The sequence below is a fragment of the Psammomys obesus genome, unplaced genomic scaffold, assembly GCF_907164565.1.
Source record: "Psammomys obesus unplaced genomic scaffold, mPsaObe1.curated_primary_1811, whole genome shotgun sequence".
In the NCBI taxonomy this organism is placed as follows: domain Eukaryota; kingdom Metazoa; phylum Chordata; class Mammalia; order Rodentia; family Muridae; genus Psammomys; species Psammomys obesus.
Window position 1 is genome coordinate 10,371,981 of NW_026585689.1, and position 20,523 is coordinate 10,392,503.

Here is a 20,523-nt window from a genome sequence, read left to right on the forward strand (position 1 = left end):
CACACACACACACACACACACACACACACACACACACACACACACACTGTAAGTGTTTGAGTGTTTTGCTTGCATGTAATCATGTGACTGATGCCTACAGAGGCCAAAGGAAGATCAGATCCCCTGGAACTTGACTTACAAACAGTTGTCAGTCATTGTGTGGGGGCTGGAAACCAAAACTGGGTCCTGGGTCCTCTTTAAGACCAGTTAATACTAATACTTTTTTTTAAAAAAGATTTATTTAATTTATTACATATATAGTGTTCTGCCTGCACTAGATCTCATCATAGATGGTTGTGAGGCACCATGTGGTTGCTGGGAATTGAAGTCAGGACCTTTGGAAGAACAGCCAGTGCTCTTAACCTCTGAGCCATCTCTCCAGCCCCAGTTAATACTCTTAATCACAGAGCTATCTCTCCAGCCCCCTGGAAAATTATGCTATTAAAAAAATACTGTAAAATTTATTTTTAATCATGGGCTGACCTGGAAGTCACTGTGTATCTTAGGGTGGCCTTGAACTTGTGACAATCATCCTGACTGGCATGAGCCATTAAACACAGCAAACTTCCATTTTGTTACCATGGAAATGGGAGTGATTTTAGTAATAACTGTATCTTTAAGGGTCTTAGTAAACACCGTCTAAGACAATGAAGATCCTAAGAAAATGACATTACTGACTGAATAGGAAGAGCATATTGCTAACATTTTGTTTAGTGTATATATTAGATCTTGTTTATGAGATAAACTCAGACAACAATAAAATTTTCAGGTGAAACCATGAAGCATGAGTCCTAAAGATTTTTTTCTTAGTATACACTGTTTGAGCAATTTTGAGTTCCTCGTGATGGAAATAAATTTTACAATCAGCTTGTTAATATATACAGAGACATCAGCCATTATTCTAATAAGATTATATTAAATATGTCGTTATTCTGATAAGATTATATTAAATGTGTAGTAAGTAATGGGAAGTTTTTTTGTTTTTTAAAAAATTTTGTTCAATTTGTTTGATTTTCAAATATAATTTTTGTACTTCTTGTGTTGGTTAATTTTTATCAACTTTATACAAAGTAGCATCACCTGGGAAGAAGGGACCTCAGATGAGGAATTGCCTCCATCTGCTTGGCCTGTAGACAAGTATGTGAGGCATTCTCTTGATTAATAATTGATGTTCCAGGGTCCAGGTCACCGAGGGTGGTGTCATCCCTGGGCAGGTGGTCCTGGGCGATGTGAGAAAACAAGCTAAGTCAAGAAAGCCAATAAGCCAGGGAGCTTTGATCTTCCAACAGAGGTTCTAGCCTCTATTCTTCCAGACTGCCCCCGACTTTCCTCAGTGGTGAGTTGTTACAGAGGCAGTAAGTCAATTAACCCTTTCCTCCCGAGCTGTTTTTTATTATGGTGTTATATCACCAAGAGACCAAGTTAGGATACGTCTTTTGTTAGCTCTAATCTACGCATTTGACTTTTTCATGCTTTTTGTGGGCGGGAGTTGTGAATGGGATTTGGTGACTTGTTTTATGTGTGTTTTTAGTTGTTTGATGTCCATAGACATGTAACTGATTTTGTGTATGTGTCTTGTATTCTGAAGCCTAGTTGTAATTACTTGTTAGTTCGGATCGTCTTAAAGTAGCTTCCATAGGAGTTCCCCTAAGTAAGTGCTTATCTGTAGATGAAGGAAGCTTTACTTTCTAGCTTAGATGCCTGCCACTCCCCTTTCTTGTTATTCACAGCCGATGGCTCACTTTCCTCACTAATTTCTTTTTCTTTTCTTTTTTTCTTTTCTTTTCTTTTCTCTTTTCTTCTTTTCCTTTTTTTTTTTTAATTTTCTGCAAGAAATGTGTCTTCATTTGTTGTGTGGCCTCAGGACCATTCCCAGAGACTGTAAACAATTGTTTTTAAAGTGACTTGACTTTGGCTCATTTGAATTGAAACTGGATTTGCATAGTTTAACAGTTTCTAATCCTAGACGCAAAGCTCTAGGTATTGCATTTAGATAGATTCCTAGACATAAAATGTTAACTTAAAAGAGTAAGTCTTCTTTTGACTTAACTCTGTGGCCATTTTCCTTCATGTTACATTTCCCTTCATGTTACAGCAGTGAGTACTTGGATTGTTTTACTTTTTAAGTTATGTTGAATAAATCTGCACAGGTGTTGAACACAAGACTCTGTGGGAATATACATGTCCACACCACCATGTCTCCACTCATGATGTTGTTCTCCGTCGCTCCTGGGGTTGTTGGCCATGCTCCTCAGGAACAAGAAAGCAGAAGGGATGAGCTGGGGATTCAGTCTCTTCTGGAACCAGCTTCAGGAAGGCAGATAAATTTTATTTGGGGTGAAGGAGTGTAATATAGAACTTTGGGGAGGGAGCGGGGACATGGGGGGGGGCAAAGAGTATTGGCTGAGATGCCTCATTTGCATGGGGAGGCATTCTAGGAATCCCAGGTGCTTGCTGAATGGGCAAAAGAGAGTTGGACTTGTAATTTCCCTAAGATCTACATTCTTCAGGTAGAGGGTGTGGGGATCCAGGCTCCCTGAAGCACAGAAGAGGAAGCCTCGAGGGGGGGGGGCTCCTCTATTTTGCGCCAGGCTCAGGGCTTTCTGATAATGGAGACTATGAACTTGGCAGCAGGGTTTCCCGGACACCATGATGCACTGAAACTGTCTAAAATCTTGACCTAGTGTCAATCTTTCCTCCCCTGAGGGCACTGTGCTTACCAGTGATGCAAAAGCAACAGCCATATCCTGCTTAGCAGCCTTTGCAGACTTGATGCTTGTGATGGTTGGCAGGTCCATTCCATTAGCTTTTATTTTTACACAGCAAATTTTACAAACATCATCTAATGTTTTAGAATTTTATATGTATGTTTGTGTGTGTATGTCAGGCGAGGGTGCATACAGTGGCCAGAAGAGACTGTTTAATCCTATAGGGCTGATGTTGGTGCTGGGAATACTACTCAGGTCTTAGGCAAGAGCAACAAGTGATATTTTTAGAAAATGTTTATTTTTATTCTATATGTATTAGCATTTTTTGCCTCTATGCATAAAGAGCATGTGTGTTTAGTACCCTTGGAGACCAGAGAAAGGCACTGGACCTCCTGGAATTGGATTTACATGTGGCTGTGGGTACCATATGGGCGCTGGGAACCGAACTGCATTCCTCTCTCTGTGAGCAGCCAGTGCTCTTAACTTCCGAGCTGTCTCCAGCTTAGAGAATATAATTTTTATTTATAGTTTTAGATGTGTTTCCAAAATCAATAGAATTTATTTTTAGAGTAGTTTATGGTCAGAGAAAAATTGAACAGGATGTACATAAAGTTAGCACAAAGCTCCTAAACTCCTTAGCATTAGAGTCTTAACACAGTATATTTGCTTCAGTCGATATGTCAACATTGGTGCGTTATTAACAAGCTCACAGTTTATATTGGAGCTCACTGAAGCGTGTATTCTTTGTGCTTTGTTGAACGTACAGTGACGTTTATCAGCTATCACAGCATTATACAGAAGAACCTGTGGATCCTCTTGCTAATCCCTGACAAACACTCATCTTTTCATAGTCCCCATATGTTCATCTTTCCCAGATTCTTATAGGAGTCATACAGATTGATTTTGTTGGTTTGGCAATATGCTTATAAGTTGGAAGTACGCAAGATTTTAATGCTATGAAAGCTCATTTTGAAGTAGTAATCGAGTAATATTCCATTGTGTAGATTTACCGGAGTTTGTTTTCCATTCATTCATTGAGGGCCATCTTTATTACCTCCAGGCTTTGGCAAGGATAAATAAAGCCATTTCAAACACTTCATGCAAGTTCTTGTGGAGCTCTTCTGCCTGAGAAGTCCAGCGTAGGATGTGAACCATTGCAAAGCATAGCAATGCAAAGGCATAGAGATGCAGAAAGTGTTGTCTCACTGTCCGTGGGCTTCTATTTATCCCTTCTCAGAGTCTATACAAGGATGTTTTCCAGCTCACAAAAAACCACACCACACCTCACATGAGGTGGTTTTCAGTTGACCAACATCACTTGCCTTTTCACCCGGGCTGTTTTCTGTGGATGCTGTTTTCCCACATCCTGCACTTGGGACCTAAACAAAAAAACAGTCATATAACACAACTGAGTTTCTGAAGAAACCAGAAAGTTCAGCTTCACGCAGAAATCCACCTGCCTTTGCCTCCCAAGTGCTGAGATTAATGGCATGAGCCACCACTGCCTGGCTTTTTTTTTTTTTTTTTTAAAGCTTTTATTTTTTCTTTGAGAACTTCATAAATGTACTTTGACCATACTATTCCTCTTCCATCTCCTTCCCTACTTACCCAATTCATATTCTCGCTCTCTTAAAGAACAAAAATAAAAACCCCTCAAGTTTACTACTCCTGGCCACGAGGCCTATCCGGGAGCGTGGTTGATACACTGGATGTCACTCTTTTGAAGAAAACTGACTTCCTTCCCACTGAATGACAATGGCTCTGCAGCTAGACATGAGATTTTGTGTCCACCTCCCTTCCTCCATGCTGGGGTTTTGTGTGGCTCATGTGTGACTCCTGTGCATGCTGTTGCAGGCTGTCATTTCAGGTGTGCAACTGTCCTGTTGTGTCTGGAAAACACTTTTGGTGAAGTCATCCCCTCTTCTGGCTCTTCCAGTCTTTCTGCCCCATCTTCTGCATAGATCTGTATACCTTGAGGGAAGAAATGTGATATAGATATCTCATTTAAGGCCGAGCGTTCTGATGTCTCTTATTCTCTGCAGCAGAGAATAAGGTTGAGTGGCTGTGGGTCTCTGTATTAATTAATCTCTATTCCAGGAAGAAGCTCCTCTGAAAAGCTGAGAAGTTGTGTTCTGAAGTCCTAACTTCAGTAACCAAAGAAACTTAAAAATAAAATTAAAAAAAAATCAAAGAAACTTAAAATTACAGCATCTATTAATAAAACAAATCAATATAATATATTCAACATGAGTTACATTTTCATGAGATATAAACATGGAATTAAAAAAATCAGTAAGGAACAAATTTATTAGGAAGTGATTTGATCCCCTTTAACTAAATACTGTTGTCATGGCCTTCCAGAAAGGATAGTGTGGTCGAAGTGTCTCAGAGAAATGGGAGTGAGTTGTTGTATGATTATCATGAGAAGCACAGAGCATTCTCTCTTTTTCTAAACACATCTCTCTTTACTTTCCAGTGTGCCAGGAAGCTATCTGGGAAGCCTTCAGGACATTTTGGGATAGACTTCCTGGGCGTGAGGAATATCGTTACTGGATGGACTTGTGTGAGGATGGGATCACAAGTGTATTTGAAATGGGCACACAGTTTAGTCAGTCTGTGGAGCATAGAAGCTTAATCATGAAGGTAAGCGTCGCAAAGAGAGAAAGAATTGTGGTGTTGTTGTAGGTGTAACTGTGCACGACTAAAGGCTAAAGGAAGAGAACGTGAATTGATTTAAGGTTTCTGAGTGGGCTGCCCCAGGTTATAGCTTAGTTTTTCGTCCCCAGCTCTGGCCTTCCATAATGAACACTGTTAATCCAGAAACAGCCTCAGCCTTGTTTATAGACGTAAATGCATTGAAATGATACTGTGCAAAAATTTAAAGATACGGATGTGTGTGAGTTAAGCACTGCTAATTCATTTATATGTTTATTTAGAATGGATCCCAGCCATTCTAATGAAGTTAGAGGATATAGTCCATGCAGCACATTTAGTGGAGTATGTGGTTTTCATTCAAGATTTGTTCTTATTTGTTTACCTGTGGGTGAGAGCATGCATGTGCCCCGGCATGCCTGTGGCCGGCAGAGCACAACTTCTTGGGTGTTGATTTTTCTCCTTTCATCTTGTTCTTGAGGCAAGTTCTCTGTTTTAGGTTTTGTTTTCCACACAAAATACGTGAACTTCTGGCTGATCCTCCTGTTTCTGTCTCCCATCCTGCCTTAGGAATGTGGGAGTTACAGACGCGTACCACTGTATGTGGCTCTTTAAACATGAGTTCTGTATTAGTCAGGTTTCTGGAGAGAAACAGAACTTCTAGAATGAGTCTGTGTATTAGAAAGGGATTTATTAGAGTGGGTTTGAGGCTGTGGTCTGGCTAGTCCAACAGTGGTTGTCTCCCCTCAGAGAGTCCAAGAATGCCACAGTTGTAAAGTCCCCAAAGCTAGATGTCTCAGCTGCTCTCTGTATTGGAATCCCAAAGATGTAGTTTCCAAAAGCAGCAAAAGAATGCTTCAGCATCAAGATAGATGAATTTGCCAATGGCCAGCAAGAGTGAGACAGGCAAAAAGACAGGCAAAAAGCAAAAATTCCCTTCTTTTATGTCCTCTTATAGGCTGCAATCAGTAGGTGTGGCCCAGGTTTAGGGTGGGTTTTCTGATCTCAAATGATCCAGGTTGGTCTTCCCACCTGAAGTTTTCTAATCAAGAAAAATCCCTGTCAGTTGTACCCAGCTGCTTGGGTTTTTAGCTAATTCCACACATAGACAACTTGACAACCAAGATTAGCTGCCATAAATGTGCAGATATTTAATGTGTCTCAAATGAACTCATCTCCTTACTATGATGGATCGCAGTTCAAGTCAAGATGCCGCATCGGCCTTTCCTCTGTCATAGTTTTAACTGCTCTGTTTTTAGCAATTAAAATAAATACTACATAGCCTATGCCTGCCATATCCTAGGTCTAATAAATAACAAGGTCTTCTCCATTTTGCAAATAAAGAAATAAATAATTTGCTTATCCTGTATTAAAATTTAATTGTAATGGATCCTAAAATCCAGAACCAGTTCTCATTTCCAAAATTTATATTCTTGGTTATGGATATTTCTCAGCAGCACAGAGCGTGGTAGCACGTGCAAGGCCCTATATTTGATCAGCACTACTGCAAAAACCAAACAGACTCACTCTCAAAGCATGTTTTCCTCCTGTGTTATGGGGCTTCTATTTCTAGTCATTATTGATTTTAAAGTTGCAATGGAGATACAGATCACATATACATATTTATAGCAGCATTGTATATTTCAAATTGTGCCCATAATATTGGATCAGCTATTAAAAGCAAGAAATATACACAGGAGTTATTAACTTAATAACAGTCTTGTGATGTTACAGTAAATGTGTTTCTTACAAGTGGGGCTTTAGTTTTAACTTTAAAGTCTGGGAAATAAGCTTTAATGATTATTTATGACTCAGATTAAGCAGGCAGTGTGCTGTCTGGCTTGAGTCTAAAGTGATAAATGCGAGTTGGCTGAGAAGGAGAGGAGGGACACGGCAGATGGAGGCAGAGTCAGACAGAGAAGGGGAGCGTTTGTGTTTGGCTCTGTGGATTACGGGAAACATTTCAGCATAGTAAGGGAATAAGACAAAGGAGCTGGCCTAAAAGCTTGGCATTAAAAATTTACATTTATTTCTTATCTATTTATTTATTGAGAGACAGAGAGCAAAAGAGAGGACAAGAGAGAAGACAGGGATACTATAGCACACGTGTGGAGGGCAAAGGACAATGTGTAGGAATCACCTCTCTCCTTCTACCCTGTAGACCCCAGATATCACACTCAGTCATTAGGCACAGCAGGAAGTGCCTTTACCTGCCAAGCCCTCTCTCTGGCCCTGTGTTAAACTCTTAAAGGTCATTATGGTTTTATACACATGAGAAGGGTAACAGAGAATCAGATGACAGAGAGACCAGGCAGGAAGTCATGGGCCTTCCATGTCTGAGAGGATGAGGCTCCTAACCAGACCATGGGACGGAGAAAGGGAACATGATGCATAAAAGTAAGAAGCAGGATTTATGGGGGTTCGGATGGATTGGATGGTTGTGTTGGAAACCTAGTTTCTAGTGGGAGTCAGGAACTCAGGCAGTAAAGCTAATTTGCAGATGAGGCAAGAAGGATGGATTCACTTTTGAAGTGTTTTTTTGAGCTGCTTGTGAGAAATGTGAGTTGTTTGATATTTTGGTATGAAGTGAAGGAGGGTGGTCTGGGTTTTAAATATAGAATTATTCACCAGCTTTGAGTTAGTAACTGAAAGTATGAAGGCAGCAGATTATTTTGGGAGAGACCATAGAGTAAGAAAAGCAGCCAATTATTTAACCATATCGAAAACCAATCCCTGGTAATAGAAAGGATGTGGGTTTGTGTTTATAGATAAGAAGGAAAAATGGGGACTTGAAACTCTATCTTCTGAGTCCACCCTAGTATTTTGTGCATCTTCTTATTTGCTTTTTGAAATAAGAGTGCATAGTAACATTAGGCTACATAAACAGACACAGTATGCTAGGATGCTCACACAGCTGTAGAACAAACTTGGTATTGTAAATTCCTGCTTTCATTATTTGTTTGTCCCTAGAGAGCAGTGGCGTAGCTTCTACCATGTTAGGGCATTGGTGACCTTGGTGGAGTGAGTTTTGTTCACTGTGTAATCACTGTTGTTAACTCAGTCATTGTGTCTTTGTTTTCCTTAGAAATTGACTTACACAAAAGAAGCTGCAGGCAGGTATGTCTTTCCTCCAAATTCAGTTTGGCAACATAAATGTGCCGCATGGATTCCCAACACTTACCCTGTATCCTTTTTCTATTTTCTTTTAGCATCTGCAAGGACCAAGTCTGTGGGTAAGTCCAAAATGCTATTTCTCTTGAGGCCATCCCTCTCTCTCAGATATCACCATGGCCACTGCGCTTATTCACAGTCTGACCTTACCAGAAGGATGACTCATTCCTCTCTTGGATAATTTAAGGAATGTCTGCCTTATCAAAAATGATCTACTGTTACTGAGGTTAAAGGCTAATGATAAAGCTGAAAAGGTTTACTTTAGGGGGATTATTGTGTTAAGTGATGGATGGTTGTTTGGATTGCCTTCTTGACTTTATGACTTTGGTCTTGAAACAAGAATAGTACACCCTTGATTAATCTGTCAGGAGGCATCTTGGCTGGCCACTAAGCACAGGACTGAGATGATTTCTGGCTTCTAAGCAGTGGTAATATAAAGCAGGCTGCAAAAGGTGAGGAATAGTGAGTGACTAAAGTTTGAATTCTAACCATCCTCAGACTATCCATAGTATACATAAGATGTATGAGATTACATAAGACATCAGCAGTAGATTCAAAAATTAACTAAACAAGCCAGTATCCAGACACCCAGCTTCCATGACAAAATCCAGACATAGTTGGAGTACACACACAGGAGCTTTTGAATAACACGTGGTAGAGAGTGGAAACAAAAAGCATGCACAGGCCGAACTTGCACCGCCCCCTGACTCTTACACATATGTAGCAGAAGTGAAGCTTGATTAACATACGGGTCACCTAACAATGGGAGAGGGGACTGTCTCTGACTCTGTTGGCTGTCTTTGGATACCTTTCCTCTTGCCTGGGAGCTGCCTTGTCAAGTTTCAGTGGGAGAAGATTCCCTTAGTGGGTTGGTCCTTCTTGGGGGCCTCCCTTTTCCTGAGAAGGAGAAGAGGAATGGGGAGAGGGTGCATGACAATGGGACTGGGAGGAGAGAAAGGAGGGGGACTAGGATCAGGCCCTAAAGTGATTAAATAAATGAGTAAATAAATAAATGAATGAATAAATAAATTCATAAATAAATACATCAATAAATAAATGAAAAAAGAAAAAGAAAAAGAGTGGAACTCTGTGGCCTTGGCCACCCCTATGTTTCATGATGCTACAGGCACATATTTGGGTAGGCTGTTTGGATTACTTTCTTGACTTTATGGTTATGGTCTTGAAACAAGAATAGTACACCTTTGATCTCTTCCTGCTCACTACAGCGTGTCTTTCTGATAAACACTGTATCACAATACATATTCTTATTTTATCCCTTTCTTCCTGTGAGTAACTCCTTAGTAATGTTCTCTATTTGTGAAACTTTGGTTCTAAAGAGAGAGCTAGAAAAACCAACTTCTCCATGTCCACAATCTGTTGGACAGCTTCTCTTCTTCATTTAAGTGCCCAGGTCTCTCACTCGCTTGCTTTTTTTTTTTTTTTTTAAATTCTATAGTAATATGCCATTTATTTTTAAATACACTAAAAAGTTTATTTGAGAGTTTCATCCTTATATCATATATACTACATTTCTTGATCATATCCACTTTTTACTTCCCTATCCAGCTCTCCCTGTATCCTTTCCAACACCTCCACCCCCTTCCAAAATTTTTGTTTTTTTTTCTTTCCTGCTGTTCTGCTAGTGCTGCCTTTTGCACATGGTTGTGTGGGCATCTGTAGGAGCATGGGCAGCTACTAATGGCCACACCCCAAAGAAGAATGAATATTCCTCTCCCAGCTGCCTCATTGCCCATGCCTTTTCTTTTACTTCCAGTTATCTCTTTCTTTGCCTATTCTTTCATACTTCCCCAATTCATGGACCAAGAAACACTTCTTTCAGCACAATGTTTACTGGTAGGTCTCTCTGCCACCAATCTGAACCACTTGCTATTATATACTCTGGCCAAAGAGCTTTCAGAATACAAGACAGGACCATGTCTCTCCCTTCTGCAAGACAAGTGACTAGTTCCTTGTTGCCCTTAAAAGATCAAGATGAAACTGGCTCATATGGTTCTTCAAAATCAGGCCTGTGCCTAACTCTCCAGATTAAGCTGTTTCCCCAAATTATGAGCATTTACTATGTGTGTGTGTGTGTGTGTGTGTGTATGTATATATATATATATATATTTAAATTGTTTCTTCATATAATTTAGATATATACATATATATGTGTATATATGTATACATGTATATATATACATACATACATACGTATATATATGTGTATATGTATATATGTATACATGTATATATATACACATATATATATGTGTGTATATATCTAAATTATATGAAGAAACAGTTTAAATAACTCCAGACAAACCCAGCTGAATATATAGTGCATTTAGGTTTTAGGTACAGACTCATCTAAGTTTCAAGAATCAGATTATGATCGCTGGTAAAACTGCCCTTCCCTGTGTAAAGTATTTATTCATTTTAATTACCACAGCAGCAACACAAACTGTAGTAAGCTCACATGAGCCTAAATATGAAGAATGTAATTTCATGAAACACCTAAAGTCCGTCTCTACCTGTATAGCCCACCATGCAAGCTTTTAGCAGCCTTCCGTAGGATCTCAGAAATGTGACGGACTCATTTCTATAACCTCATAGAGGGAAGAGGCTTTATTTTACAATTTCTTGTAACCTCCCGATTACCCAGCACCAATATTATCAACATGCCCAGCATATATTAATTTTGTTGATTTTTGTTTGATCAACCAGACCAAAATCAATATGTATTTGTGCTGTGCATGCGTATGTACGTGTGTGTTTGAGAGAGTATATCCATGCATGCACACAAAGAGAAGGAAGATAAATTAACTTACTAGAATAACTTCTGTTATATTTTATTAATTCTGCGTTATGGTGTGCTCAAGCTGCCAACACCGTGTATTTTGGAAAGGCCATGGTTTCTGCATTAAATAATCATGGATATCACAACACACATTTTATCCCAGTTTGGTTCTGTGTCACTACGCTCCAGAGATGACATGGTATTCCTCCAACTGCATTTCAGACATTGTTAGATGTCAGCATTCAAAGAGGAACATTGTAGGTTTGTTTTTTATCCATGCTGGGGGTAGATTTTTTTTCTTTTTTTCTTTTTTCTTTTTTACACCACACACTGAGAAATCCGTGAGTACAGTACCTTTGAAATGGACTAGACAAGGGGGAATTAAAGTGGTTCCCAACCTGTAGGCCACGATCCCCTTGGGGGTGGGTGTCACATATCAGCTACCCTGCATAGCAGATACTTACATCACGATTCATGACAGCAGCAAATTTACTGTTATGAAATAGCAACTGTATTAAAGGGCCCCAGTATTCGGGAGGTTGAGAACCACCGAGTAAAGGCCTCTGAGCTGCCTGAAACGGAACCGGTTTTGTTTGGCTTGGCCTGGCTTGACCAGATCACTCTGTGACTTGCATTCTACTGAACTGTAGACTCAGACTGTGCCATCCTGTTTGCGCCAGCTAGAAACAAATACCTGCATTCTCTCTTTGCCCAAGTCTAAAGAAAAATTTTGAAGAGAAAGACAAACAATGATTCTGTCTGTATGAAAGAAAGAGTCTGTATTATAAAACTTGGCTTGTAACGCAGCCCATGAGGAGCTACACTGGCACTGTACACGTTGGCACACACATGTCCCTCCTGTGGTGAGGCAGTTCACTCTGACTTTGGGGAATTTGACTCCCCATTGTTACAATAATTAATAGTTATTAGTCATTATTTGTTCTGTCTGTGGCAGGAAGGTAACTGAGAAGGAATTTCCTATGGATAATGGATGGACCAGGTTTGCTTATGCTGATATGTGTTCTAAGTGCATCGGAACCTCATTTTATTCCCCCCACAATCTGCAACCCAAGATGCCTCTTGATGTTTTCTTATTATTGAGGCCTTCCTGTACTTATCTAAATGACTCGTCCAGATGCTGGATTGCTTTACGTTCTAGTGATTGCTCATTCAGTCACTAATGTCATTCAGAAGTGTTCTAAAAAACCAGTAATGATAGCCTGGGTGTAATGATGCATTGAGTTACTCTTTTTAGATGGTATTTTTAATTTTTATTTCTGTTTTATTATTATATGTTAAAGTTTATTCAATTTGTATCCTGGCTGTGGCCCCCTCCCTCATCCCCTCCCAATCCCACCCTCCCTTCCTCTTTTCCCCCTATGTCCCTCCCCTAGTCCACTGATAGGGGAGGTCTTAGATGGTATTTTTTTTTTAAACTGGAAGGTGAGATTTCTGGTGAGATACTTCAAAAATCTGTTTACCTCATGTTTCTACAAATGCCTGGGGGTGTAGAGAGCATGCCTCTGCTTTACTGGCCTAGTCTAGCCTCAGTCACATATGTCTTTCACTTACCAGGATCCACCCTAATGTTCCCTTAAATCTTAACACTGAGTGCTGTGATTGCAGGCATAAGCCACCATACCTATTTAATGTAGTGCCGGATAGTGAGCCAGGGGCTTCATGCATGCTAGGCAAGCATGCTACCCAATGAATTTCATCCCTAGTCATGCAAAAAGTCTTTTTAAAGTTCTTAGACATTGGAGAGAGAGAAGGATATGGCAGGGCAATCCTTAATCTCGTGGAGTTCACGAGATTAATTATAATAATAATTTATTATTATTCCTCTTTCCCTCTTGTGGGAGAGATTGATATTCAGGCTGGGACCTTATACATGCTAGGCATAGGCTTTTCCACTGACCTGTAGTCTCAGCCTGGAGATTAGATTCTTAATGCGATTCTCTTAAGCAACTAGACCCTTCTGTGATGCTGCCAGCGCTCTTAATTGTCTTGTCCAGTCTGAAGGCCATTAGCCATCTCTGAGCCCTGAATACTCAGGGTGTGGCTTCCATGAGCAATGAACTAAGGTTCTAGCTGTTTTAATTTCAATTAATTTAAATATCTGACTGTTCAATGCTTCTGTATTGATAATACATTCTAGAGGATTAAGGGGGTGGGGACAGAGATAATTATTGGAACTGAAGAGGAAAAAAATGGGTGATGAGTTGTAACTAGGAAGGTTCTTTATATAGGGTAGCTATGTTGATGAGGCATCAACAGATACAAAATAAGTAAGTTATGATGTTATAATTTTTTTTTTTTACTTTACACCTTGGTGTCTTGGTTTAGAAACCTTTATTTGGTGGAGTAATGAGTTCCTTTGTAGACCCAAGTTCCAAATTTTATAATACTTGGCCAGGTTTCTGTAATTTTTAATAGCTCCATATTTTTTTTTCCTCCTAGGCCTGACTTGTCAGCTCTAGTTCCTATTGGTGATACCTCAACATTGGGAGGTAAGCTTTTTTGCCTTTATTCATTTTTATTCCTTAGTCATTGAAGATTTAAGACAAATTTTCAAGCAAGTATTAAGTTTTCAGCTCATTTTAAAAATAGTGGTTTATGTATTTCTATATTGTTTCAGAAACAAAACAATTATATTTTCACTTGGTTTATGATATTATACTGTGAGTACTTTAAAATTCAGATCAGCTTAAAACATGAATGTGACAGTGGATGACTTTAAGGCAGACACTGAAGTTGAGGGTAGACTCTCTGTGTTGTCACCTTATGTTACTTTCCTGGACTTTCCCAATAGAAGGATTTTCTGATATATCCTGGGGTGTAGAATGTGTTCCTTTGAGCTCTACAGTCTTTTTTAAGTTTAAAAGATTTTAATTTTTTAAAATTTAATCCCCCCCCCTTTTGTGTGTGTGTGTGTGTGTGTGTGTGTGTGCGCGTGCCTGGGAGGCCAGAATAGGGCATCACACCAAAAACAGTGTCAAATCACCAGGATTAAAGTTACAGGCTGCCTGATGTGGGCATTAGGAACTAAACTACTGTCATCTGGAAAAACAGGAAGTACTCTTAACTGTTGATCCATCTCTCCATCTCTCCCAAGTTCTGTATTTCATGTAAATTAGTCAGTAATTCTCTCCCCACCTCTTCCTGTCTTCTCTCTCTTCTCTTTTTTTCATTCTCTCTTCTTTCTTCTTGCTGGGGATTGAACCCAAAGGCTTCTTTCAGGCCAGGGAGGTTCTCTAGCAAGGGCTGCAACAAGCCCTTATTAATTTTAAGAAAAGGCATAAGCTTCTCTGTGTTAGAAATTTTGAGCAGATAAGATGATATAATTGCACGATGTGGCTCCATTTCAATGATTGTTAAACAATGGCCAAGCTATAATTTCACAAGTCTAGTGTAGTTACACACCTCAGCATTTGTTCCCTTTACTAGATAGCTCCCTAGAAACAGAAACATTCTTTTTGTACCCTAGCATCTATATTAGAGCCTGGCACACTCAAAACAAACAAACAAACAAACAAACAAACAAACAAACAAACAAACACTTGTTCAGTGAGCCATAATTATTGAGATTTTAGAGTGCATCTACAAATGTCTCTTGAACTTATAACTAAAAAAGCCTTCAGTATAAAAAAGAGCAAAAGACTTGAAAGAATGGCATTTGAAGTAAGTCCTTAATTCCTGACAGGAAGTCTGGTTTACTCAAGGACCGGTGTCACACATGTTTTGTTTTCTGCTTAGGTGCTGTTTCTAGTGCTTCATATCCAGAGGTGGCTGCAGAGAGCAGCGTGATGTCACCAGAGGAGAGCGTAAGTCCAGCTCTGTTCTGTTGCTTTCTAACACGGAGGATGAGCTTAACAGGATTTATATTCCATTTCGAGACGGCACAGGACTTTACATGGTACACTGCTCTGGAAATATTACGAATTATAATTCTAGAACATTCAGAAATCTGATATCCTGTGGAAGAATTGAATAGGTCTGTCATAGTGGTAAATTGTTGGTAGAGAATTTCTGTTCTGGGAAATGCTTTTTGTAATAAACCTGTGATCTTCAAACCCTCAGTAGATTGGGCCTTAGCTTCTTTAGAGAGAGAGGAAATGGATTTTATGAGTTTAAAATTAAAAAAGTGATCCCACCTTCTAAGCACACAGTTATTAGTAGGAGCTTGTCTACCGAACAACACTAAATTCTACAAATGAGGGTCCACTACCAAAAATCACAGGGTAAGTACAGAATGATACCTACCCAGGCAGGTGGAAGCATTTTGTTAAAAGTTGTATTAGGCTGGGAGATGGCACAGTGGAGGGAACAAGAAACAGAGTTCCAATTCCCAGCACTCGAGTAGAAAGCCAGGCAAGCGTGCCAGCTCACCTGAATCACGCTCAGCTATAGCTGGGCAGGCTGGGCAGTCCTTCTCTATCACCCACCTAGAAAGCCAGACAGCCACGGCAGCCCCTCAGTATCGCAGAGCTGGCTCCTTAGCACAAGCTGGCGAGCTAACGTTGCTGAACCTGTCAATTCTGGGTTTGGTCAAAATCCCCGCCTCGGTTAGAAAAGTGGAGAGCAGTTGAGGAAGACACCTGCCATCAACCTCTGGCCTCTCTACACATGCATATACAAACCTGTATACACACATGCACTCCATCCATGCAAACACACACACACACTCACACACACGCACACGCACGCACACGCACAGGCACAGGCACACTGCACACACATGCACACACAACATTATAACTAATGTGAAATGAGGTAGTGGAATTCCATTTTGCCTCTCTCCCTTCCCAGTCACCTAATAAGAATGGCATGTGTGTTTGTTTGTATGTGTGTGTTCTATGTTCACGGATGTAAAGGGGCGTGTGGAGCTGGAACAAGGGACCAGGTCCCTGAAACTGAACCTCCACACAGTCTTCTCAACGTGGGTGCTGGGAGCCAGCCTCACTCCTCTGCAAGAGCAGCAAGTGCTTGTAGCTGCTGATCCTTTTCTCCAGCCCCACGATAAAATTTGATCAGCAAAAGGCAGTGTTGTATAAAATTCTGTGTAACTAACACCTTTCGTCAGTAGTGTTCTTAGCATTATTGAGCAGCATAATGTACTTACTGAAAAAAAATGCCCAATGTAATAAAGGGTAATACTTTAAAACAATGCAAAAATTTAATATGAGATTGCATCAGTAGAATATGGAACCTGCTTTGAGTAGGTGATAGTCCTACCATATCTTAGTTAGAACTCATGTATGGGTGCCACGCTCTAAGGTAAAAATTAAGCCCATTGGAGGTGTCAGAAGGAGAGGTGCCAGTGAAAAGTTAGAGGGAACTTGGTAGCTCCCTGGCGTCTGTGAAAGGCCCCAGTGTGTCTCTTGTGAGGCAGGACACACACTTTTTTTTTTTTAAATCAATAACGCAACTTCTAGGGAGGCAGTTTGGGTCTAATGACAAGACATTCCCAACTGTGACAGCCTTTTGGAGGCATAAGAGCCTGTTCTGAAAAGCATGCCTGTTTCTCATGGCAGCTCTTTCAGCTGAGGCAGGCAGCCTTGTATCAGGGATATTGTAGCGAGAACTCAAGAAGGAATGGGGGTGATCTCCAAAATTATTTCCCTCTGAAACTGCACAGGTTTCTGTTATGTGAGTCATAAGGTGAAACGTGATACAGTGACAAGGAGAGGCACCCGTGTTCTTCCCTTGGCTCTTAGTACCTTCAGTCCACGCATGCGTCCCTCCCATGTTTCCATATGTACAACACAGGAACTTGGCTTCAATGTGCTCATTTAAATGTGCTGCATACAGCAAGTGTTCCTGTAGTGTTCTAGTGGTAATGGTAAAATCACCTCATTCCTTTTAGATTTAGTAAGTACATTTATAAAAGAAGGTGTTGCTACAGTATCATTTAGTCAGTCTTTTATTCATATGAGTGGATTTATGGATATTTTGTTATTTTGATTATAATTCAATATTACTTCTTTTTCCCCAAGTTATGTCAGATTTGGCCTGGAAGACCTAGAACATTTCTTTTTCTTTTTGAGACAGCATCTTGGGCTTTCATTCTGTAGTTCATGCACTCTTGAAACTCGCTCTTTAGCCCTAACTGATCTTGAACTCTTGGTCATTCTTCAGTAACTCCAACTGTGTATGTGTGTGTACCTAGCTTCTGGGATTGAATCTAGGGTCTTGAATGTACTAGTCATATGCCCCTCAGCCTAGACTTAAGTTTTAATGGGCAACAAAAAGTTTGTTGTGGTTTTGACCAAAAGCAACTACTGTTTTAAAAAATGACCTCTTTTAAAGCTGGTGTAGGGTAATTACAGACTATTCTAAGTTACCTGAAAATACTATCCTATTCCTTCTTTCTGGGTACATATTTGTGGAGTCAGATTTTTTTCATGTTGCATCTGTTAAAATAGCATACTGTGATTAATTGAATACAGACATAAACATGAGAATTCAGCCATCTTGTATTAAGCCAGACAGTCAAGAATTTGCAAAAAAATATAAACAACATCATTCTTCTCACTATTTCAGCTTCACAGCATCTGTTGTTGACTTTTGCATGAAATTTGCTTACTTTATTATATTTTGTGATTGTTATTTTTGAGACAGGGTGTCACAGTGCAGCTTTGTCTGGCCTAGAATACACTATGAGGGGCAGGCTGTGTTAGTTAGGGTTTCTTTTGCTGTGAGGAGATGTCATGATCACGACAACTTTTATTAAAGAAACAACTTAATTGGGGCTGGGCTTAAAGTTCAGAGGTTTAGACCATTGTCGTCATGCAGGTAGATACAATGCTGGGAAGGTAGTTAAGAGTTCTGCATATAGATCCACAGGCAGCCGGACGAGAGAGTGACTGTGGGCCTGGCTGGAGCTTCTGTAGTCTCAAAGCCTACTCCCAGTGACGCACTTCCTTCAACAAGGCCACACCTCCTGATAGTGTCATCCCTGAGAGCATATAAGGGCCGTTTTAATTCACACTACCGCAAGGCTGTCCTTGAACTCACAGAGATCCGCCTGCCTCTGCCTCCCAGAGTTGGAACTAAAGGCATGCCCCACCATACCACACTACTCTGTTATTTTTAAATGAATTAGTATTTTTTTTTTTCAAATTTGTCCTTTGAAATTTTGGTTGATAAATAGTCGCAGTTATAATATATATTACTAACATTTCAGTGAGTTGCTGGATTATTTTTATGGGTCTAAAGGGATTCTTGAACCAACATATTTGAAGACCATCTTGATAAGCCAGCTGTGTTTTGATTATAGAATTTTCAACATCTTTTTTTTTTTTTAACTCATTTTGATAGTTTCCTACGGAAAGGCTTTTGCTCTTCCTTTTTAGTGTGCACTAAAAGAATATGCAAGTGTACAGTCATTATTACATTTGTTTATATTCTTTAAATCCTAAAAGTTACTCCGTTTGTTGTCAAAATTTAATACTACTTACAATGTCATCATTAGATGTGGTGTCTGGAACTTCGAGGGTAATCAGTATTTATTTATTGAGTGAATAAATACTTGTATTTAACATTCTATCTAAATTCAGATCAGCAATGAAATTGAGAATGTGACGGAGGAGCCCACACCGCCCGCTGAAGAACAGATAGCAGAATTCAGCATCCAACTTCTGGGGAAGCAGTACAGCGAGGAGCTGCAGAATCCCTCTAGCGCCCTCTACCGGCGCCTTGTGGAAGAGTTTATTTCCGAGGTGGGTTTTTCTTTTCTTTTTTTTTCTTTGTTTAAGTTTTTGGAAGAAGCTTTAATTTATTTATTTCTAACATGTGGATTATAGGAAACAAAAATCATCCGTGTGTGTGGTTCATTTGATTGGTTAGCATGTTTGTTTGGGGGGATTAAGTTTCTCATAACCACAACACATTTGAGAATTCAAGCTGACAAATACTAGGGTTGCAGCTTAGCCATTTTGTGAAATGTCAATGTTTGGTGAATCCAGTATCTCTGAACAGCTATACACTGCTTATCATTTTTTTCTGGATGAGAACATTAGACTTAATTTTTAAAAATTTAATCTTTACTTTCCTTTTTTTGTTTTTTTTTTAATTTATTTGTTTGTTTATTTTTGAGACAGGGTTTCTCTGTGTACTTGGGACTCGCTCTGTAGATCAGGCTGGCCTCAAACTCAGGACCCACCTACCTCTGCATGGGATTAAAGACATGCACCACCACCACCCGGGCTCTGCTCTTATTTTCTAGTTTGGACACTTTTAAGTAGTTAACTCACAGGCGATGTGTGTGCAAAGCTGAGAAGCACTTGAGGGAATGTGAGAAATAAACCCCTTTCTTCTCTGTCCTCTGGCTCTGCTGGGAGTGTTTTTTTTTTTTTTTTTTAAGGGATTTTTCTAAGCAGCCATGTGTTAAGCAATACCCATTACTTACCTTTTGAAAGAATTCTGCATGGAGTTTGAACTCAGAACTCTTCCCTTACACATCATCTATGCCTGGCGCCCTCCTTGTGCGCCTTTGTTGTGATGTAGTATGGTGCTGAACGCCATCTGCTCTTTGTGATAACTGGGCACACCATTTCTTCCTGCTTACTTCTTTTCCATCCCTACTTGATTGGCTTTTCCTTACCAAGTGTGTTAATTCCATTACCCTGGCTTAATTTCTCTCCCCAGTCGTTGTGTCCAGATGGGAAATAAAAATATGCGTCTGTCAGCCAAATAGCATCATTGCAGCCATCAGACATGGAGAAGAGCGTAGGCCAGGCAATTCGTTTTCCTAACTGTGCGGCCAAGTTGCAAGGCTGTATGGTATGTGGAAGAAAAGTCAGCCAGGCCAGTGGCCACCTGGCATCAGATACTGTCTTGAACTGGCTGTCTGGCTTTCCTGCCTGGATTAAGGAACCTTTAATAAGCCTCTGTGTTTCGGTAAACAACTGCAGGAATGACTGGAGATTTAGAGAAAAATCTAATAAATACTTTGAAAGGTGTCTCCTTAGTAATGACTTTATGAGATAAGTGGCCCCTGAACTGAGGTGATTTGAGGGTGATGAATGGTCTGCACCACCCCCTTCCCCGTCTCTGGTTAATGTCTGTACCACTGTCACCTTCTGACCTGCGATGACGTGTCCTAATAACTATTTCTTTGTATGGATGGTACTCTCTCTGTCTCTGTCCGTGTATGTGTGTGTGTGTGTGTGTGTGTGCATGTGTGAGTGTGTG

The 20,523-nt window shown here is 40.0% G+C and overlaps 1 protein-coding gene across 1 annotated transcript in view; it reads left to right on the plus strand.

Annotated features, from left to right (window-relative positions):
* Impg2 (interphotoreceptor matrix proteoglycan 2) overlaps window positions 1-20,523 on the plus strand; it is a 57,962-nt gene that overhangs the window by 5,468 nt on the left and 31,971 nt on the right. The window contains exons 3-7 of the mRNA XM_055593479.1: window positions 5,185-5,351; window positions 8,446-8,477; window positions 13,789-13,838; window positions 15,085-15,152; window positions 18,888-19,049. Of these exons, the coding sequence (XP_055449454.1) occupies window positions 5,185-5,351; window positions 8,446-8,477; window positions 13,789-13,838; window positions 15,085-15,152; window positions 18,888-19,049 (479 nt within the window). The remainder of the gene's footprint in view (window positions 1-5,184; window positions 5,352-8,445; window positions 8,478-13,788; window positions 13,839-15,084; window positions 15,153-18,887; window positions 19,050-20,523) is intronic.